At 44.3% G+C, this 25,386-nt stretch overlaps 2 protein-coding genes across 2 annotated transcripts; both read right to left on the reverse strand.

Moving 5' to 3' along the window:
* Nucleotides 1–2,421: 2,421 nt before the first annotated feature.
* TMEM269 (transmembrane protein 269) lies at nucleotides 2,422–8,679 on the reverse strand. The gene is made up of 5 exons (XM_070403287.1): nucleotides 8,540–8,679; nucleotides 4,337–4,434; nucleotides 3,530–3,673; nucleotides 2,681–2,884; nucleotides 2,422–2,593 (listed from the first exon to the last, which is right to left on the reverse strand). Exons 1-5 carry the CDS (start codon nucleotides 8,629–8,631, stop codon nucleotides 2,454–2,456), a joined length of 678 nt encoding a protein of 225 aa, XP_070259388.1. The 5' UTR covers nucleotides 8,632–8,679; the 3' UTR covers nucleotides 2,422–2,453.
* An 8,808-nt stretch (nucleotides 8,680–17,487) lies between these two features.
* CUNH1orf50 (chromosome unknown C1orf50 homolog) lies at nucleotides 17,488–25,138 on the reverse strand. Its single transcript, XM_070404975.1, has 5 exons — nucleotides 25,034–25,138; nucleotides 24,799–24,914; nucleotides 19,365–19,451; nucleotides 18,735–18,866; nucleotides 17,488–18,399 (listed from the first exon to the last, which is right to left on the reverse strand). Exons 1-5 carry the CDS (start codon nucleotides 25,107–25,109, stop codon nucleotides 18,214–18,216), a joined length of 597 nt encoding a protein of 198 aa, XP_070261076.1. The 5' UTR covers nucleotides 25,110–25,138; the 3' UTR covers nucleotides 17,488–18,213.
* Nucleotides 25,139–25,386: the final 248 nt, after the last annotated feature.

Genomic DNA, 25,386 nt, shown 5'->3' on the forward strand with positions numbered 1-25,386 from the left:
TGCTTTATGGAGCCAGAGTATGTAAATTCATTGCAGCATTATTTACAACTAGAGGCCAGGTGCACAAAAATTTGTGCACTGGGGGAGTCCCTCAGCCCAGCCTGCCCCCTCTCACAGTCCGAGAGCCCTCAGGGGATGTCCTACTGACGGCTTAGGGGGGAGCGGGCCTAAGCTGCAGTCTGGCCTCCCTCTGCGGGAGGCCACCAGGCTGATCAGGGGAAGGTGCCACCCCATCACCCTGCTGCTGCTGCCACTGCCACTGCCACTGCCACTGCTGGCCACTGCAGCTTCCAGCCCTCAGCCATTGCAGCTGCCAAGGTGTTTTCATCAACATGGACTCCAGTCCCTTCACCACAAAAAAATGACAACTTTCTTTAGGCATTTTCAAGATGTCTCTTTCATAGGATATGACATTTCTTTCTTTTTTATCCTCCCTGAGGATATTTTCCCATTGATTTTTAGAGAACATGGAAGAGAGAGGGAAAGACAAAGAGAAACATCAATGTGAGAGGGACACATTGATTAGTTGCTTCCTGCATGAGCCCTGACTTGGACCCGTGGTGCAGCAGCGCACAGGGGCTGCTAATCAGGCCCAGCCTCTCTCCCCGGCCCTCACAGCAGCTGCGGCAGCTGCTGATCAGACCCTCCCCTGGGACAGGCGCACAGAGGCCCTCACCGTGGCCCCGCCCCTGACACTGCAAGTCCCCGCCCACCCACACCTGCTGCACAGGCAGCCTGCTGATCAGTCATTACTATGACGGCATCTTGTGTAATTTGCATATTCCCCTATTATTAGTATAGATAGCCAAACTATGGAAGCAACCTAAGTGTCCATTGACAGATGATTGGATAAAGAAGAGGTGGTACATATATGCAATGGAATATTACTCAGTTATCAACAATGAAATCTTACCATTTTCGACAACATGGATAGACCTAGATGGTATGTTTAGAATAAGTCAGACATAGAAAGACAAACACCATATGATTTCACTTATATGTGGAATCTAAAAAAAAATAAAAATAGCCGAAGCCGGTTTGGCTCAGTGGATAGAGCGTCGGCCTGCAGACTGGGGAGTCCCGGGTTCGATTCTGGTCAAGGGCGTGTGCCTTGGTTGCGGGCACATCCCCAGTGGGAGATGTGCGGGAGGCAGCTGATCGATGTTTCTCTCTCATTGATGTTTCTGGCTCTCTGTCTCTCTCCCTTCATCTCTGTAAAAAATCAATAAAATACAAAAAAATAAAAATAAAAGAACAAACAAAACAGAAACAAACTCATAGAGATGGCTGTCAGATGGCAGGGAGGTGTGGGCTGGGTAAAAAAGGTGAAGGGATTAAGATGTGCAAATTGATAGTTACAAAATAGTCATGGGATATAAAGTAGAGCATAGGGAATAGAGTAATAATGTTGTAACAACTATGTATGCTGCCAAGTAGGTAATAGACTAGACTTATCTAGTAGACTAGACTTTGAAAGCTATGTAAATGTCTAATCACTGGGTTGTACCCCTGAAACTAATATAATATTGAATGTCAACTGTAAGTGAAAAAAATTTTTTTAAAGAAATGCTATGTGGCTGGTATGGCTCAATTGGTTGAGCATCATCCCATGAACCCTGGAGGTCATGGTTCAATTCCCAGTCAGGGCACATGCCCAGGTTGTGGACTTGATTCTCAGTAAGGGGCGTCAAGAGACAGCCAATCAATGTTTCTCTCGTTGACGTTTCTATCTCTCCCTCTCCCCTCCACTCTAGGAAATCAATAAAAACATAAAAAAAGAGAGAGAGAGAGAGAGAAAGAAAGAAAGAAAGAAAGAAAGAAAGAAAGAAAGAAAGAAAGAAAGAAAGAAAGAAAGAAAGAGCCCTAGCCAGTTTGGCTCACTGGATAGAGTGTTGGCCTACAGACTGAAGGGTCCTACGTTCAGCTCTAGTCAAAGGCTTGTACTTCAGTTGCAGGCTCTCTCCCAGGCCTTTCTTTCTCTTTGCCTCTCTCCCTCCCTTCCACTCTCTCTAAAAATCAATGGAAAAATACCCTCAAGTGAGAATTAACAAAACAAAACCAAAAAAAAATAAGAAATACCTTAGTGAACTGAGTCCCACCCCATTACTGGATCAATACCAATTCTGATGAGTTTCTTTTCCAAGGGATTAATCATAGTGCAAAAGGTCACACAACTGGTTATAGAGCTGGAATGCAAACCTGGCCCAAAGTGAGCTTGGAAAAAATTCTGTTCCGACATGAACAACTGTTGTCCTGAAGGGGTTCAGATCCCTGAATAAAGCGGAAGAAGGGAAGGCTGCTGGCCCTACTATGGGTTGTTCTGGTTTGAGACACCATGTATCTACCACAAGCACAACACAGGAACAAGGAAAGATTTAGTGAGGATAAGGCAAATCTTGGCCCAACAGGCTGGCACAAACCACACAGAAGCCAGAAGGAGTGGGAAGAGCTGTTTAGTTTCTTAGATGCCCTTCTTGCCTAAGACACTCTGTCTTGCCCCACAGAACATCTGGAAAGAAGATGTAGGAGAGAGACCACATCAGGCAGTAAAAAGCAATTATTGAGAATGGAGAAAAAAACAGCATGATGACACCTGGAAGGAGAAAGAAATACAACACTCAGTTTTTATGAAGCTTTCTTACATGTATTTCCCACCCTCTCCTCTCTCATCCCCACTCACCTCCAAGATAAACTATTTTTTTCCAATTCTCAGATTCCAGGATTTCATCATGTGGGTAGTAGCTCTGGTCCATCATGAATAGAATCATAAGTGAGGCCATGCAGGAGAGAATGAACCTGTTGCCTTTGGTCAGAAGGGAGGTGGAGGCCAGAACACAGGAAGCATAGGGGCAGGGTAGACCCTTGTATGTGAAGGAAAGGCAGCCTGGGGAAAGAAAAGATGAGGATTAGCTGTTTCCTGCTGATCTCAAGGTATCTGCATGAAGCAAGCCCCTGTCCCTTTGGGTTTTCCCTACCCCTCACTCCAAACCCGCTTAATCTCAGGACAGTAGCAGGCTGTAAAGCATTTAGCTATTCATGGAGATGGTGCATGGGCTTTGCATTGGATCCCCAAGGCACTAGTAAAGCAGACGGCTAGGACCAGGGGCGTGCCTTGGCCCTAGGAAGCCTCTGTAGAAGGGCCCTAGATCTAGGCTGCATCTGCACTCCCTTGCGTTGGAATCTTAGGCAATTGCCTTTGCCAGAGCTCCGTACCTCCATCTGTTTCAGGAAACTGGAGTACGACCTCTGGGTCTAGAGTCTAAATCCATGTGCTTCATCCAAAGGTCCCATAGTGAGGAAAAGGCATAGCTGGCCCAAGAATGAGGGCCCTAACCTCCCCTCCCCCACCTCCTCAGACCAGGGCTCTCCCAGTGCAGCCTCCAGCCTCCAGCCTCCAATGGGTCTGGGGCACAGCAGAAGGAAGGAAGAGGGACTTTATAAAAGGAAGGAGTGGAGTCAGTTACTGCACTCAACAGCTCTTCCCCCTCCATGGTTCCCAAGCTCAGACACAAGGCTGGGTTTCACTCACTAGTTGAATAAAAACACAGGCGGAAAGAAGCAGCTAACACATAGATGATGGCCAGGAACCCATTCAGAGGCCCATCCACGCCTAGGAGCAGGGCTGTGGCCAGGCCAAAGGTGGTGAAGACAGCAAAGTCATTCAGCTCAGCTCCTGCTCCAGAATGCCAAGGTTAGAACTTACACTTATACATCGTGTACATTAGCCCCCTCTGGTGGGGGTGCTGGGATGGTGACAAGCACAGTCTGAGGACCCAGAAGGTAACATCTATTCCCCTGGGTGTCTATAGATCAAAGACTGGTCTTATTCTGGCTCCACCTTAGAATGACCACGTGGCCTTAGGCAAGTCTTTCCTGGCCCAGGTCTTAGTTCCACCATTTAACATGCAAGGATTGGACTACAACTGGATACAAATTAAGAAAATATGGAACCATTTTTTCAAGCAAAATCTGACACAAAAATATTTTTTTGATCAACTGCTCTGCTTGGAGTAATTTTTCATTTCCCCTCTGTCCCACCATCACAACCACCATTCCCACTCCCAGTTCTTGGATTGGTTCTGAACAGGAATTCAGGGAAGACAAGAAAACTGAAAGCCAGGCTAAGGATAACCAGAGATCAGTAAGCGAGCCAGCAAAGGAGCTAGATCTAGGCTGAGGGGCTCCAGCTCCAACTCTAGGGTTGCTTCTGCTATACTCAAGGGATGTAAACAGGACTGGTGACTGATAAAGGCCTGTGAGTGTCATACGATGAAGGAGCTGACCTGACATGGGAGCTCCTGGGGTCAGGGTTTAGGGGTCTGAGGCCTGGACTCACCTGATTTGGAGCAGATATTGAGATGTCTGGTGATTGTTCTGACTGCCATGTCCATTAGGAAGCCGATCAGAAGCATCCAGGAAGCACAGCTGGATTTCCTAGTGTGGGCCCAAACAGGACAGCTTTCATAGACTCCACTGGACAACCATTTCACACACCTCCAGTACACTAATACACTTCCTACATTTGCACACATACACCCCTGCAAGTTTCCCACATTCACATCCTTTCTGATATACACAGCTTTATATGCCATGCACATGTGCATACACACACACACACACACACACACACACACACACACTTACATTCCTTCTATTCTCTCAACCCACAATCTTGAAATGGTGCCCAAACCTCCTAGGTCCGTGGTCGGCAAACTGCGGCTCACAAGCCACATGCGGCTTTTTGGCCCCTTGAGTGTGGCTCTTCCTAAGCCGTAGGAGTACCCTAATTAAGTTACTAACAATGTACCTACCTATATAGTTTAAGTTTAAAAAATTTGGCTCTCAAAATAAATTTCAATTGTTGTACTGTTGATATTTGGCTCTGTTGACTAATAAGTTTGCTGACCACTGTCCTAGGTAATCACTAAGGTCCCTTCCAACTCTAAGTTTCAGGTATATTCAATGGCCCAAGGGTCTTAGGTTCTAGCCCAGCCTCTGCAACTACGTATAGTACTGTGAATTCTCAGATAAATCACTCCCCTCTTTTTCTAGGCCTTTTTGTTCCTCCATCTGTAAAATGAGGGGTTTGTATCAAATGATTTCTTTAACATATAATAGTAGGCCTTTTCGTATTATCTATCTCTCCTACTGTGAGTTTTGATAGTTTAGATCTTTTAAGGAATTGGTCCATTTCATCTAGGCTATCAAATTTGTGGGTACAGAGTTCATAATATTCTTTTATTATACTTTTAATGTTCATGAGATCAGTAGTGATGGCTCCTCTCTCATTTCTGATATTGGTAATTTGTGCCTTCTCTTTTTTTCTTGGTTAGCCTAGCTAGAGGCTTATCAATTTTATTGATCTTTTCAAAGAACCAGTTTTTTGTTTCATTGATTTTCCCTATTAATTACTTGTTTTCAATTTCATTGAGTTCTGCTCTAATTTTTATTATTTACTTCCTTCTCTTACTTTAGATTTAATTTGCTCATCTTTTTCTAGTTTCCTACAGTGGAAGCTCAGATTATTGATTTTAGATCTTCCTTCTTTCCAATTTTTCTAAAACTGTTTTTAGAGAAATGTTAGGTTTATAACAAAATTAAAAGGAAAGTGCAGAGTTTTCCCATATTTCTCCACCTCTCACATATGCATAGTCTCCCCATTATCAACATCACTCACCAGAATGGTATATTCTGTTTCTTGGTACCTAACCAAGGACGAACCTACATTGACACATCATAATCAGCCAAAGTCCATAGTTTATCTTAGGATTCATTCTTGGTGGTGTACATTCCATGGATTTGGACAAAGGTATAATGACATATACCCATCATTATAATATCATATAAAGTAGTTTCACTCTCCTAAAAATCCTGTGCTCTACTGATTCATGTCTTCCCCAAGCCCCCTATCCTTTCTGGCAACCACTGATCTTTTTATTCTCTCCATATTTTTTTTTCCAGACTATGTAGCCTTTCAGATTAGCTACTTTTATTTAATAACATGCATTTAAGTTCCCTCCATGTTTTCTCATGGCTTGATAATTCATTTCCTTTTTGCACTAAATAATATTCCATTGTCTGGATGTACCACAGATTTTTTTTTATCCATTCACCAAGTGAAGGACATCTTGGTTGCTTCCATGTTTTGGCAATTATGAATAAAAGACCATAAACATCCAAGTATAGATTTTTGGACATAGTTTTCAATTCATTTGAATAAATACCAAGGAGTGTGATTACTAGGTCATACAGTAAGAGTACGTTAATGTGTAAGAAACTGCCAAACTATCTTCCAAAGTGGCTGCACTATTTTACATTCCCACCAGCAATGAATGAGAATCCCTATTGTTCCACATCCTCACCAGCATTTGCTATTGTCAGTGTTCTGGACTCTGGCTAGTGTAATAGGTATGTAGTGGTATTTCACTTGTTTTACTTTATATTTTCCTGATGACATATGATGTTAAGCATCTTTTTAATTGGGTTATTTTCCTATTGTTAAGTTTTATAATCCCTTATCCAATTTATCTTTTGCAAATATTTTCTCCCAGTCTGTGGCTTGTCTTCTAATTCTCTTTGCTTCTATTCTTCTTTTTAATCCTCACCTGAGGATATGTTTTTATTGATTTTAGAGAGAGGAAGTGAGAGAAAAAAATCAATATGCGAGAGAAACACCAATTGGTCGCCTCCTGTGTCCCAACAGGGGATCAAACCCACAACCTAGCTATGTGCCCTGACTAGGAATCAAACCTGCAATATTTCGGTGTGCAGATGATGTTACAACCAACTGAGCCACCTAGCCAGGCCGGTCTTCTAATTCTCTTGATGTAGTTTGTTGCAGAGCAGATTTCTCTTCTAGTATATGAATTTAATGCTATAAATTTCCATCTAAGTACTGCTTTTACTGCATCTCACAAACTTTGGTAAGTTATACTTTCATTTTCTTTTAGTTAAAAATATTTTTTAGTATATGTGCTGCCGAAGCGAGCACAGTTAAAAATATTTTTTAATTTCTCTTGAGCTTCTTTTATTCATATATTATTTAAAACTGTGTTTAACCTTTACGTATTTTGAGATTTTCTAGTTATCTGTTATTGACTTCTAGTTTAAGTCCATGTGGTCTGAGAGTGTTTTTTATATAGTTTCTATTCTTTTAAATTTGTTGAGGTGTGTCTCATAGCCCGGAATGTGGTCTATCATGGTGAGCTTGAGAAGAATATGTATTCTGCTGTTGTTGGATGAAGTAGTCTATAAATATCAATTGGACCCAGTTGATTGATAGTGCTATCAGTTCAACTATACCTTTACTGATTTTCTGTCTGCTAGCTCTGTCAATTACTAGCAGAAGGGTGTAGAAATATCCAACTATAATAGTAGAGTCATCAATTTCTCCTTGCAATTGTATCAGTTTTTATCTAATGTATTTTGATGTTGTAAATGACGCCCAAGAGCTCTTTCAGATCCAACATTTGAGGATTCTATGCTTCTGTCCAGCACATGCTCCTAGACCCCTCTGAAAGCAACCACCACAATCTCTGGCAAACCTGCCCTAGGAGGCCATTCCCAAATCTGCATGCTGACTGCAATGGTTGGGTGGCCCAGTAGAAGCAAACAGAAAGCCTGACCCTAGACCTTAGCTGTCCCCAAACAACCTCATCATTTCCTTTGTTTAGACCTATACCTATGTGTTTAAAGGAACTGGGCCCATGATAATAACATAAAAAACACACTACCAGAAGATTAGGCCAAATTAAGAAAATAAAGATTTTCTGCTGCAGGTATGCCTCACTTTATGAGACTCCCAAAACCCAGACTTAGAGAATCATAAAATTTTCAAACTGGTAGGGAACTTAAATATCATGAGACACAAATCCAGAAAAGCCATCCACTGATGATTATTGAGATTCAAACAGATTAGGAGGATATGATTTGCATTATAAAAGATTTATCTATAAAGAGCCAATTTGCCAAGGCATTGAAATATGACTCATTTATAGAAATATCATTTGCTTACAACTTTTTGAGGCCCATATACATGTCTCAGATTTTCCAGAGCAGTGCTAATTTTAAATATTCCACCAGATCATGTGTTCTTATTTAAGAATTTAAAAATTTGAATTGTAGTGTACCTACTCAATAATTGTGTAGCAAGCATGTCAAATGCGTGGCCAGCGGCCAGCCGAGGCATGTGCCCTGGCAGCCAGGAGTTTGACATGCTTGGTAAAGGCTACCAAAGCAGAACCTCCTGATTTTCTCGAAAAACCATTCTAGACTGCCATAACTGGAAGGAACTATAGAGATCATAGTGCGAGCTCCTTGTTTTAAAGATGGAGAAACTGAGGCTCAGGGATGTGACCTAGCCAAGGTCACATACTAGGTTGATGATAGAACTGAAGCTAGAATCTTGGCTCCTTGACTCCCAACCTGCCACACTTTCTTCTGCCCCCATTTGATCTCCATGTCTCAGTGCCTGGCTCTCTAGATTTCCCACTTCTGTCTTCATGTCCATGGCTGAGACCTTGCTAGGCCCCAGACCTACTTGCTGAGGCTGCAGAAGATGGAGAAGAGCCCCATGATCAAGTTGGCCAGCGACAAGACATTGGCAACATCTTTCCAGGAAATTTCATTCATCTGGAGGTGACTCTGGTCTTTGTTCAGGAAGAAACTGGTGTACTAACCTGTGGCCCAGAGAAGAGGGGAAATGGATTCTCAAGGTCAGAGTCCCAAAAGAGGCTCCTAAGAACCAGGTAGCTCCTGTTCCCCTAGATTTTCTCCCAGAACTTCACCCTCCAAACACTGTTCCACTGGCTGGAACGAGGCAGACAGTATGTAGATGCAGGAGACACCGGAGGTAAAGACAAAGGAGTTGAAGCTGAGTGTCTTGGGAAAGCCCAAGAGTGAAGCAAGTGAACCAGCACAGCCATAGTTCCCATGCCTCTCTGACTACATCCCTTACCCCATAGTACAAACCTCCCTCTAGCCATATGCTGACCCTCATGGCACCCCATGACCCAGGGTACAAAAGTATGGGCCCTTCCCTCCTTCTGAGCGATGAGCCTTTTGTCACTGAGCTCTTTGTCATAGATGAGACTTTTTTTTTAATTACAAAGCTATTTTCAATACTTTGATGAGCCCCACAGGAATAAAAAGCAATGGAAAGGGGTAACACGCACACCCCAGGAGCGGCCCAGGGGAGAGAGGCTACCTGAGGGGAAGGAAGCACAACAGGGACCTGCTGCAGACCCAGCCTCCTCTGTCCTGCAGGCCACGGTCACGCCCTCAGGACAGGACTGCAACCGAGGTGCCTCAAGGTTCTGGTTCTGACAGGCCCCAACCAGAGCAGCAGGCCCAGCTCCAACAGGGGAAGGAATAGGTGAGAAACAAACGAAATGAATGTGTATAGCACAGACTATTTCACAAGGCGCTTTCACTGTGTGCTCTCTTCTGATCCTGATGACTTCAGGAGACAGTGCTATCGTTCTCCCCATTTAATTCTCACTAATATTTTTCAATATATTTTTTATTGATTTTGGAGAGGAAGGGAGAGGGAAAGAGAGATAGAAACATCAATGATGAGAGAGAGTCATTGATCAACTGCCTCCTGCACACCGCCACCCCCCCCCCCCCCCACACACACACACACATATACACTGGGGATGGAGCCTGCAACCCGGGCATATACTCTGACTGGGAATTGAACTGTGAGCCCCTGGTTCATGGGTCGAGGCTCAACCACGTTGGCCAGGCAAATCCTTACTCATTTTAGAGGTGAGGAAGCTGAGACTCTGCCTCCACTCAACATCTCTGTACAGTCCCAGGCCCTCTGGTCTGGACAAGAGCTAAGACAATCATGGTCCTTTCACATAAACCCTGACACCAAGATGTCAGAGGCTGGGAAGGGCTGGACTTGCAGTTTGGGACTGGGAGTTTATCAGGGCAGCACTGTGGTTTCACTGTTCCCACAGGCCACCCTTTCACCAAGGGTGTCAGTGACCACATCACCAAAGCCACTGGGACTCCTCAGACTTTCTCATGCCGGGGCCACTGAAAACCTGAGACTGGAAACTATGTGAGCCAGAATTATAGGAGAAGAGGGAGGGGGCAAAGGACTGGCTGCACACTCCCTCCCCCTGAACCCCTCCATTCTGGTCTCTCCTGGGCCTCAAGGCTGACTCCAGCAAACCCAGATACCTCTATCACAGCCTAGCCCACTGTTGCCCGGAAGAGCAGCATTCCAGCATCTCCGCCTTTCACTGGCAGTCAGCAGGTGCCAATTATTAGACACACCTCATCTTTATTAGTTCACTATTTTTTAAAATTGATGCGCGGTTATCTACCATGTTATTTCTTTCACTCACAAAACACATTCACCTCTGTAGTTTTCATTGGCCCCTAGAGGTCTACCAGGTAAGGATCACTATCCCCACTTGCCAGGTAAGGCAAAGAAGACACAGAGAGGGGAAGAACTTTGCTCAAGGTCACTGACACCCTCTGGAAGTGGCAGACTAAGGCTTAAGACTTCTATAAGGTTCCTCTGTAGCCTGCTGTCTACCAACCATCAGGACCAAGCACATTCACCGTAAACTCAGACTGAGCGAGGTGCTGGGGAAACCCTTGGTCCTTGTCTCCACGGAACTCCTAGGCTATCCAGGAAAATAACTCATGCATGCATGTGGAGACTTACTCTGTTCCTGGTGGTACCCCATCTGACAGATGGGGAAATGGAAGTTTCAGGATAGTTAAGCAGTAAACGGTGGAACCAGGATTGAATCAGGTCTCCTCTTTCCCAATTCAATGCTATTTTTAGCATAATGAACATGTTCCAGGTGTAAAAGAATGTGGACCTGAGAGTGAGGGCTGTAGAAATCCAGAGGAAAAAAAGAAACAATCTATTCACTCAGCAAACATTTAATCATGAGCAAGATTGGTGCCAACTTCTGTCTTCTGGAGGTGACACAAAGTCTAAGTCTTGGTCTCATCTCTCAAGGAACTCAGTCTAGCAGAAGATTCAACCCTGCACTGAAGTGACCAGGATGCTGAGGCAGCATAGAAGAGGGGAGCAGCAGATCAGGGGCTTAGAGAAGGTTCCTCAGAGGAGGGGGTCATAAATGAGGCAATACTCCCTAGCTTCCTGGAAGCCATCAGTGGCTCCCCAATGCCCTCAGGATGGCATAGTATTCCAACTCCTTCATTTGGTATACAAGATTTTCATAATGAGGCCATGCTCAACTCTTAGCCTCCTATCTCTATTGCCTGCTAATCCCTTCTCTGGCCCTTCCTCTGGTCCTGGGTTGGGTGGTGGTCCTCTTTAGGAAGCTTGGCACCCCATACCATCCCAAACCTGTTAGGTGCTCCTCCTCTGTACTGCCACATGTCCTTGTGCACACCATGTCACACTGGGCACTCTGTATTGGCATTGCCTATCTTGTCTTCCTCCTCTACTACCGGAGAAGCAACGTGAGTGCGGACCAAGGTTCCCTGTGCCCACCCCGAGGCCTGGCAATAGAAGCTGTTCAATGGGTGATACACTAACAGAGCACGTCACTCTGGTGCTTCCCTGAGATCCCCTCACTGCACCCAATTACATCTTTCCCTGCACCAAAGCCTGGTCAGTTTGTCCTCCAAGAAGCCTTCTCAAATGAACTCTCAACAATTCCGCTGCTTCATCACACGTGACATCTACCCAACGCTCATGATCTTCCATTTATTCAATTAAAAAAATATATTTCTGCCGAAACCGGTTTGGCTCAGTGGATAGAGCGTCGGCCTGCGGACTGAAGGGTCCCATGTTCGATTCCGGTCAAGGGCATGTGCCTGGGTTGCGGGCACATCCCCAGTAGGGGGTGTGCAGGAGGCAGCTGATCGATGTTTCTCTCTCATCGATGTTTCTAACTCTCTATCTCTCTCCCTTCCTCTCTGTAAAAAATCAATAATATATATATATATACTTTAAAAATTAAAAAAAAAAAAATATATATATATATATAGTTGCTGATGCCTGCTCTGTGAAGGCCTGTGTCATCTGGAGATGGAGAGAACAAGACCCAGGCTGCACCCTCAGGAAGCTCCGAGTCTGGTAGGGGAGGCAGACATGTGTAGGGACAATGAAGGCAGTACGGCAAGTGTTCGGTTGGACAAGGGGATAGATATCCAGTTGCTGCAGGTGCAAAGGGAGAGAGAGACTAAGTCTGGGGGAAGGTTTCACTTGACTGGAGGCAAGTCAGCAGGGATGCCCAGGTGTGACCTTGAACTGCAGCCTGTGGCTAGGCAATGGTGTTTAGTAAGGAGGTGTTTGGGTCAGATAGGGGTTGGCAATGGAGGGTGGTCTGAAGGGAAGAAACTGCAGAAAAGAAATTAGCCATGAGACTGGTGAGGAGAGTGAGTAAGCAGAACTGCCTGAGGTTTCCCAGGAAAAGAAAGGAATGGCCAAGCCGGTTCCTCCCCCAGGAAACCCCAGGAGCAGGACTGAAGTGAGCAGCTCCAAGTGGAGGGTCCAGCAGGTGTGGGACACAGGACACAGGGTATAGTCACTCTATTTAGAGACACCCTCCCTCCTCCTCCACGCTCCCACCCCACCCCACCCCTCGGAGCCAGCATCCCTCAACAACAGAAAGCCGGCCTCTCTTGAGCACCGGAGCTCCCCTCCCGGCTGTTCGGCTGTTCGGAATTCAGTCCAGGCTCCACTTGCCGAGGACCCGCCCGTGGGAAAAGGCGCTAGAGATGGAGCCGGGCCTGGGTGGCCGCACTTCGGAACCACTCCATCCCCTAGGGACCTGGTCGCTCACAGCACTCGAGGGACACGCGCTGCCGCTTACGCTCACCTGGGAACAGGACATTCCTAAATGGGGCGGGGCCGCAGTCCTTCCCTGCTTCCTGTGCAGCGGAGGGGGACCAGCCAAGCAAGGGGCAGCGGCACTGGTCCCAAGGCTCTTGGCCCTGGCTCTTAGCTCACAATCCCTGAGAGACGGGAGGGGCAGCCTGGCTTTAGCTGGCGAAAGAGGGACCTCAGTTTGCTGGGGAGCCCTAGGTCTTGTAGTGAGCGTGGTGCGGCTCGGAGAGATCTGACGGGAGGGGACTATTTTCGGTCGTGGCAGGTGTGGGAAGGCTTGGCAGGTGAAGAGAACAGAATGCATGGTGAATGGGAGGCGGACTGGAAGGGAGTTAGGAAGGTAAGCCCGTAAAGGGATGGAAGCTAGGGTCCAGACTTAGAAGGTCCCTAGGATGTAAGGTCCATGTGGGCAAGGCTTGCACTGTGCGGTGCTCTGGTGTCTTTGTGCCCCTAAGAACGTTTAGACATACAGCAGGTCTCCACCCCACCCCCACCCCCCATATTTGTTGGATAGACAAGCTGAGTAATTTACACCCAGTCCTGAAAATAGTACGTTTTTAAATATATATAATCTTTATTGATTCCAGAGAGGAAGGGAGAGGGAGAGAGATATCAATGATGAGAATCATTGATTGGCTGCCTCCTGCACGCCCCCTACTGGGGATGGAGCCAAGGGTCCACAGGCTGACGCTCTATCCACTGAGCCAAACCAGCTAGGGCAGTTACATTTTAAGTAGGAAAGTGACGTGGTCAGGCTGGTTTAGAAAGATTATTCTGGCAGCCAGTGGAGGAAGGCTCTGTAATACTGCATGAGAGACGAGTGCGGGCTGGCGCAATACTGCATTGTTGGTCAGCAACTAAAGGGAATGGGAAGTAGCCAGATTAGGAGCCAAGGTGAGATGGAATCCCAAGAGTGTGGGAGAGGGATGAGAGGGAGAAGGTAAGAGTCTCTCTAAAGCAGCGGTTCTCAACCTGTGGGTCGCCAACAATGAAAATACATCCTGCATATCAGATATTTACATTATGATTCTTAACAGTAGCAAAATTACAGTTATGAAGTAGCAACGAAAATAATTTTATGGTTGGGAGTCACCACAACATGAGGAACTGTATTAAAGGGTCGCGGCATTAGGAAGGTTGAGAACCACTGTAAAGTGTCTAGATTTGGCCACTTGGATGAAGAGTGTGCTACAGAAAGAATTTTGTTAATATTGGGTAGGATCCCAGGCACCAGTTCTAACACCTGCCCCACATTCTCCCACCTACCCTGCCACTGAGTTAGAGGGATATGCAAAGAGCAGGGGCGGAGTTAGGAGCTCAAGTGGCACTGCCTCTCCTAGCGACCTGGAGGGGAAAGTCACAGCACAGGACCTAGGGTGTCCTGAGTGGCTACAGCCACAGGGCACTGTTCAGTGTTTTACAGGCAGTGTCATCATTTATTAGATTTTCTCAAATGCCCAAGGTATTAGCATTCCCGTTCTCCAGAAGAGGAAATAGTGGATTTGTTGATTTTATTGAAGGTTATACCTTTAATAATTCGTGAAGCTGAGACCTGAACACAGTCTGACATGAAAGTCAGATCTAAGGTGTCTGAGAAACTAAAAGAAAGAACCAGGATGGAGGCAAGTTCATCCAAGCTGTGCTGCAAGTTCAAGCCAAGGGCCAGATTGACTTCTGTCACTTGTGTTTCTCTTAATTTGTCCATGCCATGTGGTCCATTAAGGTGGTAAATTAAAAACTGTAGCATAATGGTTATAATACTGGCTTTAACTTTTTTTTTCTTTTTTTTTTTGTGGCTTTAACTTTTAACCAAGTTATATTCCAGCACTAACACTGACCAGTTGTGTAAATTTGAACAAGTTACTTTGTTTCATGAACCTATATTCTAGTCCAGCCGTAGGCAAACTACAGCCCGTGGGCCGGATCAGGCCCGTTTGAAATGAATAAAACTAAAAAAAAAAAAGACCGTACCCTTTTATGTAATGATGTTTACTTTGAATTTATATTAGTTCACACAAACACTCCATCCATGCTTTTGTTCCGGCCCTCTGGTCCAGTTTAAGAACCCATTGTGGCCCTCGAGTCAAAAACTTTGCCCACCCCTGTTCTAGTCTATAAAATGGGATTATATAAAGCACTTAGCACAGAGTAAAAGCTTTATTATTATTATTATTATTATTATTATTATTATTATTACATGATCATGCATTTGTTAGCTGAAACTTCCCCAAGGCTTCCTTTAGAAGAGGGAGAAAAGCAGGAGTAGCTAAGAAAGCCCCTTTTCTCTATCTTCCAGAAGTTTCTAGTTTCTTCCCATTCTGGATCTCACAGGAAGTGAAGAACAAGAATAGTAAGGTTAGACAATCTACCCTTGTGATAATATGGTAGCCACTAGCCCAGCCGTGGGCAAACTACGGCCCGCGGGCCGGATCCGGCCCGTTTGAAATGAATAAAACTAAAAAAAAAAAAAAGACCGTACCCTTTTATGTAATGATGTTTACTTTGAATTTATATTGGTTCACACAAACACTCCATCCATGCTTTTGTTCCGGCCCTCCGGTCCAGTTTAAGAACCCATTGTAGCCCTCGAGTCAAAAAGTTTTCCCACCCCTGCACTAGCCATATCTGGCTCTTCAGCGCTTAAAATATGACTAGTCCAAATAGAGACATGCTAAATACACACCAGAGTTTAAATATTGTTTTTTAAAAAAACTAATATTTTTTAGTATTATCTATTGAAATGTTAATATTCTGCATATACTGGGTTAGTACAATGTATTATTAAAGTTAATTTCACCTGTTTGTTTTTTTAATGTAGCTACCAAAAATTTTAAAACCACACATTTGGCTCATATTGTATTTCTTCTAGCTACATTGACTCAAATCCTTTGCAGGATACAAATAAAGGCAGAGCTCCAGATGTCCAACTATTCATCCATTCATTATTAGAGTATTTTATGTGCCAGGCACTATTTTAGGTGCTAGGGATACAGCAGTAAACAAGGCAGACGCCATTTCTGTCCTATTGGGAAAGGCAACCAATAAGGTCTGGTCGTGATAAGGGCTATGGAAAACAAAGCAGTCAGAGTGACTTCGATATGAGAGCTGGTATTTCTGATAGGGTCATCTGTGAAGTAGTATTTGAGCAGGACCTAAATGATGAGAAGATGCAAACCATGCAAAGATCTTGGGGGATATTCCAGGCAGATGGAGCAGCAAATGTAAAGGGTTTGAAGCAGGAACAAGCTTGGTGTGTTAGGATGGGAATGTCAGCAGGAACATGGTGAATACTGACGGTGGCAAATCACATAACACCTTGGCAAAAAGTTTAGATTTTATTCTAAGTATAATGAGAAATTGTTGGGTTATTCTTTTTTTTTTCTTCAATATATTTTATTGATTTTTTACAGAGAGGAAGGGAGAGGGACAGAGAGTTAGAAACATCGATGAGAGAGAAACATCGATCAGCTGCCTCCTGCGCACCTCCCACTGGGGATGTGCCCGCAACCAAGGCACATGCCCTTGACCAGAATCGAACCTGGGACCCTCCAGTCCGCAGGCCAACGCTCTATCCACTGAGCCAAACCGGTTAGGGCTTGGGTTATTCTTTTATAGAGGTGTTGTGACCTGCTTTATAATTTTCAATGATGATGCTGACAGTCTCTGTGGAGACAGAATGAAGGATGAGAATAAAGGTGGGGAGCCAAGGATACCGCATTAGTGTAGGCAAGAAATGTTGGTGTTGTGGACGAAGAGGATAGTGGTGAAGGTGGTCTGACGCAGTCAGATTTGGGATGTATTTTAAAGACAGAGCTAAGATGACTTGCTGATTGGTGTGGGAAGAACAAATGAAATCAAGGATGACTTAGGTTTTTGGCCTTGACAACAGTGTGAGACAGATGCTGATGGAAATATGCAGAGAAAACTGGTGATGAAACAGGTTTTTGGAGAGAACTCAAGACTTCCACTTTGGACATGGTTAAGTTTGTAATGATGTCAAATAAGGCTCTTGCATAAACAATCTGTGTGAAACTTGAGGGAGAGATCAGGGCTGGACCTGCATGTCAGTCAGCAGCATATGGTGGTATTTAAAGTCAAGGGGATGGATTACAGAGAAAGTCAACAGGGCCAAGGGCTTGGCCCAAAGCAGTTAAAAATGTGCCAGGAGCTGAAAAAGTGGAATTGGTGAAGTAGGAGAAAAGCAGATATTGTAATTCCAAATCAAAATGAAGGAAAAAAACCTTCAAGCAGCGAGTGCACAACTGAATCAAATGCTGCTTAAGACTACAAAGGCCCAATTACTCTTAGGCACTTAGGAGCTCCGTCCTCCCAAGCTCCAACTCCTTAATAAACACTAAACACTATCTTGTGAAGGGGGGGGGGGGTGCTCCATTGCTTATGAGTTGTGTGGCCTTAGGTAAGATCAAGCTGATCTTTGCAGAATGGACTGGCGAGGGGATAGAAGAAAGTTGCCCTGTTGGGGAGACCCATGTAGCAAGGATCTAAGGGCAGACTCCGTGAGTTGAGAGGCTGACCCTCCCAAAATCTGGCCATTGTGCTTTCTCAGATTCTCCAGTCACTCTAGCAAGGCAGAATGAGCAGAGAGGGCAAGTCAAATCTCACCAATAGCGCAAAAATACCAGAATCACACACACTAGTGCAGCCAAGCCAAGTTGTTTATCATCCTCCATTACACAACATTCTTGTTCCCTGATGAATTTATTATTATTATTATTTTAAATATATTTTTATTGATTTCAGAGAAGAAGGAAGAGGAACAAATAGAAACATCAATAATGAGAGAGAATCATCGACCTGCTGCCTCCTGCACATTGGGGATCAAGCCCGTAACCCAGGCATATGTCGTGACTGAGAATCGAACCATGACCTCCTGGTTCATAGGGGACACTCAACCACTGAGCCACACCGGCCAAGCTCCCTGATGAATCTGAAGCTTGACTGCACCAACTGTTAAAGTAGCCTAACCCAATCTTAAACACTAGTTACCAAAAAAATTAAAACCAGTCCCCTATGGAAATCCTTGCCAACCTTTTTATGGGAAGAAAAACTCTCTTTCTCTAATGCTCTGACTTAGGAGAATAGAGGGAGACAAAGGAGAAGGAAAGTACACTAGCCAGTATGCTGAAACTGACTGGGTGGGTATCTGTGACCCAGAGAGGATCCCAAAAAAGACTGAGGTGACTCATTACCATCCCAACTAAAACTAATAATGACAGCATTACAATCACATAGGGTCTCCTTCCAAGAAGTTCATGATTCACTTACACATCCTCAATTCTCTCGCCACCTCCCATCAAGGCAGAGAATGGGGGCAACAAAGAGGTGACAGGTCCTTGCCATGAGAGCTGTTTGTCAGAGTCCATTTAGTGAGTCAGTCCCTGGAAGTTGGGGTCAGGTGTTGGAGGCAGGGCCATTGGCTGGTTTAGCAATTTGTCCACTATGCTGATTTTAGCATCTTGCTTCTCTATGTCCTCATAGGGAGTCCAGGACAAGTCATGCTGTAGCTTGTAGGCACCAATGAAGTCATGTGGACAACTCGTTCCCCATTCCTAGAGAAGGCAAAGGAGTCAGTTCTGATTAGGATAAGATGTAAAGACATTTCCTAATTATGCCACAAATTTCTCTTTTGGCTTTTCACTTCAGACCAGTCAGAATCATCCTGGAAAGTCTAACATTATACATTATGGATTCCTCCCTTTTCAGACATAATGGCTGTGAAATAACTTAAGCACATGTATGTTTTTCAGAATCATATTGGGGCTCACACCACCTCCCATTTTCTGGGAAACCATTTACCAACCCCTATGCCTACATTTTCACACACATGCCAAGAATTTCTCAAACACTAAGTGTAGACTTTTTGTGCAAAAATAAATGTTCTTACCTTTGGAGAAATAATAGAAAAATACTGCTGACCACTCTCCCGTTGATAAAGGTAGTAAATGTTGCCAGGTTTTTTTACTATATTACAAGCTATGTGGTGCAAGTCAGCATCTCTGCGAGCATCTTCTAATACCTAAGAACCACAGAGAGGTAACAAATTAGGTATCGGAGGTAACAGGCACTCATATTCAGTGATCATCCCAATTAAAATCCCAATTAATATTTATGATCTTGCTTCCTCCCCCATAACAAAAAGTCACTGCTGGGATCAGATGATTCTGCAGAGATAAAAATTAGACTATAATTTTACTATGCTGTAAAAATTCCTTTAGAAGAAATATATTTCAAAATGTTAAGCATTAGTGGCTTTGAGTGATTTTTGTATTTCTTTCCTACTTTTCTGTAGTAAGTACATTGCTTTTATTTTCCCATCAAAATGCTTTATCTCACTGAACTTTCTCCTAGTGAAAAAACTTAGATTATACTTAACCTCTTGGACTTACTTTATTTTGCTCAATACCTCTATATTTCTAGAAGGTACTGAAGACAAGCTACATGATCATAAGCAAGTTCAGTCAATCCTATGAACTAAATGAGGGAAATGAAGTCCTGCCTAAAAGCCATGACTTACCTTCCTGGCTTGTTCTTGCAAATGCTGGATTTGATCAGCTATCACTGTTAGCTTGTTGGTGGCATTTGCCCGGACGAATTCATCAGCCTAAAGGTGAGAGAAACTGAACTGTGGGTCGAAAAAGGGTCAGACTTATGATGCTCTTATTTAGATCCCAATTGTGAAGAGTTGCATCAACATCTTCACTTATGCCTAAAATATTTTCCCCAACCTCACCATCCCCCCATGAATTCTCATTCACCTCAAAGCCCAGTTCAAATAGCACTGCTAATGAGAAGCCAACCCTGACATGACCCCACACCACAGAATTAAGTGCTCTTTTCTACTTCCCATAGCTTTCTACCCTTTTCACTCTGTTCTAATAACACTGAACTTCTCTGGTCCACCAACATACCCTGACCTCTCTTGCTACCAAATATACTGATTATGTATATTTGATTCCATCTAATACATCCCTCTACCCCACTAACCCTGCTTATTCCTTAGGTCTCTATTTATTTTCTCATGTTTAAACATTTCTAAAATCAGGGGTAGGTTTTCAATGAAAATCCAGACATGTATGATATGGCTCTTATCACCTGTTATATAAGAATCTAGCTAAATACAGAGAGTATCTGTTCATCTGATCAATACCTCAATTGAACTTATATTTACATTCATAATTGTTATTTAAAATGTCTATGGTGTAGACCTGAAACAAAATTATAATGTACACATAAGACTGCCTGTCATATGCTAGAAAATGTGTGAAAGCAAGGAAAATTGCTTCAAATAAATAAATTTGAAAGTTAGGAGAGATGGTGTGACTAATTAATGTATTGGGAAGGATTATCACTCAGGCATCAGAAATCTGTCAAAAGCTTTCAGCTTATGTTCAAGAAAAGCTGATTAATTTCCAATGGCATACAATTAAGTTGAGAAAAAGAAATTAGGAGGCTAAACTTGAATTTGAACTAAAGAATAATAACAGCCGAAGCCGGTTTGGCTCAGTGGATAGAGCGTCGGCCTGCGGACTGAAAGGTCCCAGGTTCGATTCCGGTCAAGGGCATGTACCTGGGTTGCAGACACATCCCCAGTAGGAGATGTGCAGGAGGCAGCTGATCGATGTTTCTCTCTCATCGATGTTTCTAACTCTCTATCTCTCTCCCTTCCTCTCTGTAAAAAATCAATAAAATATATTTTTAAAAAAAAGAATAATAACAGAATTTGCTAGTTAGTTGAGAGAGCTTAAGGTAAAAGTCAGGTATAAGCCAATGTTATGAGTGAACAGAAACAATTGAATAAGTTGAGTCAATCATTTATCTGTTCCACAAATATATATTTAGTAACTACTGTGTGTCAAACACCATGCTAAGCACTGGATGCATTGACAAACATGAGAGAGAGGTCCCTACCTTCGTCAAGATTACACCATCTCTCCTAGCTTTAAAATCTAATGCAATTGTCCTTTAGAATATAAAACAAGTTGCATATGTAATTTTAAATTGTCTTGTAGCTGTGTTAAAAGTAACGAAACTTAATTCTAATAACATTTTATTTAACCAATATATCAAAAGCTTATCATTTCAACATTAATTAATATTTTAAAAATTGTTAATAAGCCAAGCTGGCATGGCTCAGTGGTTGAGCATCGTCGACCTATAGACCAGGAAGTCATGGTCTGATTCCCGGTCAGGGCACATGCCCAGGTTACAGGCTCCATCCCCAGTGTGGGGCATACAGGAGGCAGTTGGTCAATGCTTCTCTCTCATCATTGATGTTTCTCTCTCTCTCTCCCTCTCCCTTCCTCTTTGAAATAAATAAAAATATAGTTTAAAAATAATAAAATACTCCGTGATGAACAAAAAATAAAATAAAAATAAAAATAATAAAATAAAAATTGTTAGTAAGATATTTTATATTGTTTATATTTTATACTCACAACACCTATCAATTTGGATGCTAAATTTTCATTGGAAATACTTGATCTATATTTGGACTTCATAAAGTTTACAGCTGAGTTGATTCACATACTCAAATTGTTCCAAATATACTTACGGGTAAAAGTTTCCAATAACTATCAGGTTTTTAAATTAAGTTAATTAATATTACATAAAATTTAAAATTTAGTTTCTCAGTTGCACTAACCATAAATTCCAAGTCCTCAACAGCCATTATATAGCTAAGTAGCTACCATATTATACAGCACAGCCCTGTAGTGAGTAATACAGACACCAGAAAGAAAATTAAAGGTAATATTACACGTACTTAGAATAATGATGCACTATTATGAAGGAAACTGCCATAGTCATGTGATAGAAGCAGATCAAAGAAAACAAGTGAAATAACTGGTTTAATAACAGGGAGTGGTGAGGACTGCAGGAATTGAAACGCATGTGTGGAGGCACTCATTAATAATTTAGATGGGGTAGGATATAGCCTTCTACAGACAAAAGGCCTCACTCAGGATGTGACATTGTCTTGGATCTGAATGAACGGGCCAGGCATGCAAAGAACTGGCTAAGCTTCCAGGCATTTCTGAAGCCAGTGCAGCCGAAGAGTAGTTAGTGGGGGTGGGAATGGGGAGGGTGGAAAAGAGAGCAGGGACCAGATCATGGCCCATGACAAAAGAATTTTCATTTTGTTCCAAGGACAATGAGGTACCTTATGGCCAATGACAGAGTAGCTGGTTTCTAGAACTAAAGTAGTTCATTTTTCTTAAGGTGGTGGCAGCAAATCTGTTCCTTGTAAACATAAGAGCCTAATTAAAACAGAAATGAGAGTACCCATAATTACTAAGCACAAACTCTGGCCCTATTCTAAGGCCCTTTACATATATTATGATTTAATTCTCGTAACGTCTTATGAAGTTGGATATGACAACTTCACTTTCTCATTTTAGGAATCAGACTCAGAAAGGTGAAACAACCTGTCCAAGATTTCACAGCTAATAAATAGCAGTTAAGATTTGAACACAGATCTGTCTGATTACAAATTCAGAGCTTTCTAAACACATATTAATACTTAAAAGGCACGTCAGAGGTCAGTCCTGCTGGAAAGTACATTTCAGTACACAGGCAGTAAATATTCTTGATTCAATTTGTTTGTCTCTAGTGTTTTTGTTTCAGCTTCTCAAACAATGATAATGTGGGGGAAATGGAGGCAGCACAATAATGCATCCTCTGTATCTCACTAGACTATAGGCTGAAGAACAAAAACTATATTCCTTCTTTCTCTGTTTCAGGACATTGTAATAAACATGATGGTTACTCAGTAACCCATGAAAATGTTTGCCTAAAATTTGGCTCTGGAAGCCTCCCTCCCACTAAGAGTAATCTGATTAAACAGACACATGACATTCTTCTAATCCATCAAAGTTATACTTTGCTCCCTACCTGTCTAGAAAAGAGAAGGCACAAGGTTTGAACCAAAGGGGCTTTCCTAAACATTTGAATATTTCTTAATTTAAAAAAATTAAAAATCCTGAAGTACAGAAATGTTTATGGTGAGGGAATTTGAGCACATTATTATACAAAGACCTCCGAACATAATCAAGGCCCAATGGATATTATAAGCTTCACTAGAAGCCCAATGCACGAAATTTGTGCACTGGGCAGAGGGGGGGGGGGGTGGGCCTCAGCCCGGCTTGCGCCCTCTGGCAGTCTGGGAGCCCTGGGGTGGGGGCGGGGGGGGGGGGGAGGGGGGGGAGTCCGACAATCAGACATCCTAGCGCTGCCACGGAAGCAGGAGAGGCTCCCGCCACCACAGCTGCGCTCACCAGCCGTTAGCCCAGCTTTTGGCTGAGCTGCGCTCCCCCTGTGGGAGCACACTGACCACCAGGGGGCAGCTCCTGCATTGAGCATCTGACCTGTGGTGGTCAGTGCACGTCATAATGACCGGTCATTCCCCTGTTCAGTCGATTTGCATATTAGCCTTTTATTATATAGGATTATTGTTATTATTTTTATTAATCCTCACCTGAGGATATTTTTCCCATTGACTTTTAGAGGGGGAAAAAAAGAAAAGGAAAAGAGAGAGAGAAACATCGATGTGAGAGAGACACATTAATTGGTTGCTGCCTCCCACACATGCCCCCACCTACTGGGGAATGGTGCCCTTGACAAGGAATGGGACCCGGGACCCTTTGGTGAGTGGGCTGAGGCTCTACCACTGAGCCTCACCAGTCTTTGGTTTTTATTTGTTTAATCCTCACCTGAGGATATGTTGTTGTTGTTTTAATATATTTTTACTGATTTCAGAGAGGGAGGGAGAGTAAAAGAGAGATAAAAACATCAATGATGATAAAAAGAAAGAAAGAAACATCCATGAGAGAGAATCATTGACCAGCTGCCTCCTGCATGCCCCCTACTGAGGATTGAGCCCACAACTCGGGCATGGGCCCTTGACCGGAATCGAACCCGAGACTCTTCAGTCCGCAGGCTGGTGCTCTATCCACTGAGCAAAACCAGCTAGGACCTGAGGATATGGGGAAGGAAGAATGAGAAGAGAGAGGGAGAGAGGGAGGGGGGAGGGGGGGAGAGAGGGGGAGAGAGAGAGAGAGAGAGACATCGATGTGACAGATATTTGTCTCCCATCTGCCCCTGGACCGGAGGTCAAACCCACAACCTTTTGGTGTAGGAGACCACTCTCCAACCAACTGAGCCAGCGGCCAGGGCACTATCAAACGCTTTAAAGCAGCAGGGTCAGCCCAGTACAAATTGAAGGAGGTTCTACAGCTGCAAGTCTTGGTAAGAGAGTAGATGGAATTTGGTTTTTTAGAGTTTTGGACCTAGGAGCTCTCCTAGTCTAAACTCTGCATCCTATAAGGAAGCTGAGGTCCATAGAAGTAATTTGCCTCAAGTCATGGAGAAAGTTAATATCAAAAGTGGGATTCAAACTCATGTGTCTAAATTCCAGTGCTTTTTCTGTGACTTCACATTTCCTCCTGATTTTACTTTTAGCAATCAATGTCCACGCACTGGGCTTGTAGGACAGGGGACGAACTTAGAGTCGTTGCCCTTCTAGATGTTCAGTTCTAAAAGCTCTCAGGTCACAGATAAAAGATCTTATGGGGAAACGGTTTTAAGCGGACTATGCATCGCTGCAGAACCAGCATTACAGTGTTCATGAAACTTCCCAGGTGTCAAATGAGAAGAACAACTTCGTATTGCCTACCTCACAGGTGGTCCTAAGGCCCAATGAAATAATGAACACGGACAGTGCTGCGAAAACCTTCCCGCGAGGGGAGATTACGGGCACGCAAGCTGCAGCTGAACGAGCCTTTGGTCTCAGAGTTCGAGACCAGACCCGCAGTGACAATCCGGTTTTCCTGTGTGTAAGACGGAGACAAGAACACGGCTACCCCACACTAAGTGGTGGCGGGGTCCGAGTCGTAAGACGCAGGACCAACAGTGAAGGAACATGGTTACTGCCGATCCCGACCGCGGCTCCTCACCTTCTGTACTTGCTCTGCGAGCGCCACGAGGTCTAAGGGGTCCCCGGCCCGGTGGGTGTGGTAGGGGCTCACCAGGGCCAGGCCGCCGGGGTTCGGGGTGAGCTCCACCAGGGCTCCTGCGACACACACCCGGGAACACAGGCCGTGAGCGCCCGCCCCCGGCCTCCCGCGGAGCCCGGCAGACCAGCTGCCCCGTGAGGGCCTCTCTGCCCCTTCTGACTCCAGCCCCGCATACCTCCCCGATCTGTCGCTGAACGAACTTGGTTTTCAGGGACTCCCTCAGTCCGCCCGGGCGTCGCTGCGTCCTCCATGACAGCAACTAACCTTCCCCACCTCCGCTGGCCCGCGGCGGAAGAGTATGCGCACAAAAGCCCGTGGGCGGAGCTTCCGTGGTCCCTGGCCAATGGCGTCCGAGATGCGGAGCTCGGAGGCGGGACTCCGAGTGACGCATAGGGTTCCGCTGAGGGGTGGAACCCTGCAAGCCTTCGGTACTCGCAGCGACCAGCCTGGGGGCGGGGCTTTCGTCGGGGGCGGGGCTTCAGGCGGGCCGGGGCGGAGCTGCCTGGGGGTGGGACTCGGGTCTCCTAG

The sequence above is a fragment of the Myotis yumanensis genome, unplaced genomic scaffold, assembly GCF_028538775.1.
Source record: "Myotis yumanensis isolate MYYU_CA2020_CCGP unplaced genomic scaffold, mMyoYum1.0.hap1 SCAF_2, whole genome shotgun sequence".
In the NCBI taxonomy this organism is placed as follows: domain Eukaryota; kingdom Metazoa; phylum Chordata; class Mammalia; order Chiroptera; family Vespertilionidae; genus Myotis; species Myotis yumanensis.

Coding starts and splice junctions, on each gene's coding strand:
- TMEM269 (XM_070403287.1), bottom strand. CDS start 8,631: ATGAATGAAATTTCCTGGAAAGATGTTGCCAATGTCTTGTCGCTGGCC. Junction 4,435..8,539: donor ATCTTCTGCAGCCTCAGCAA/GTAGGTCTGGGG, acceptor GGCCCACACTAG/GAAATCCAGCTGTGCTTCCT. Junction 3,674..4,336: donor CAATATCTGCTCCAAATCAG/GTGAGTCCAGGC, acceptor ATTCTGGAGCAG/GAGCTGAGCTGAATGACTTT.
- CUNH1orf50 (XM_070404975.1), bottom strand. CDS start 25,109: ATGGAGGACGCAGCGACGCCCGGGCGGACTGAGGGAGTCCCTGAAAAC. Junction 19,452..24,798: donor TCGCAGAGCAAGTACAGAAG/GTGAGGAGCCGC, acceptor TCTCACCTTTAG/GCTGATGAATTCGTCCGGGC. Junction 18,400..18,734: donor TTTCTATTATTTCTCCAAAG/GTAAGAACATTT, acceptor TGCCTTCTCTAG/GAATGGGGAACGAGTTGTCC.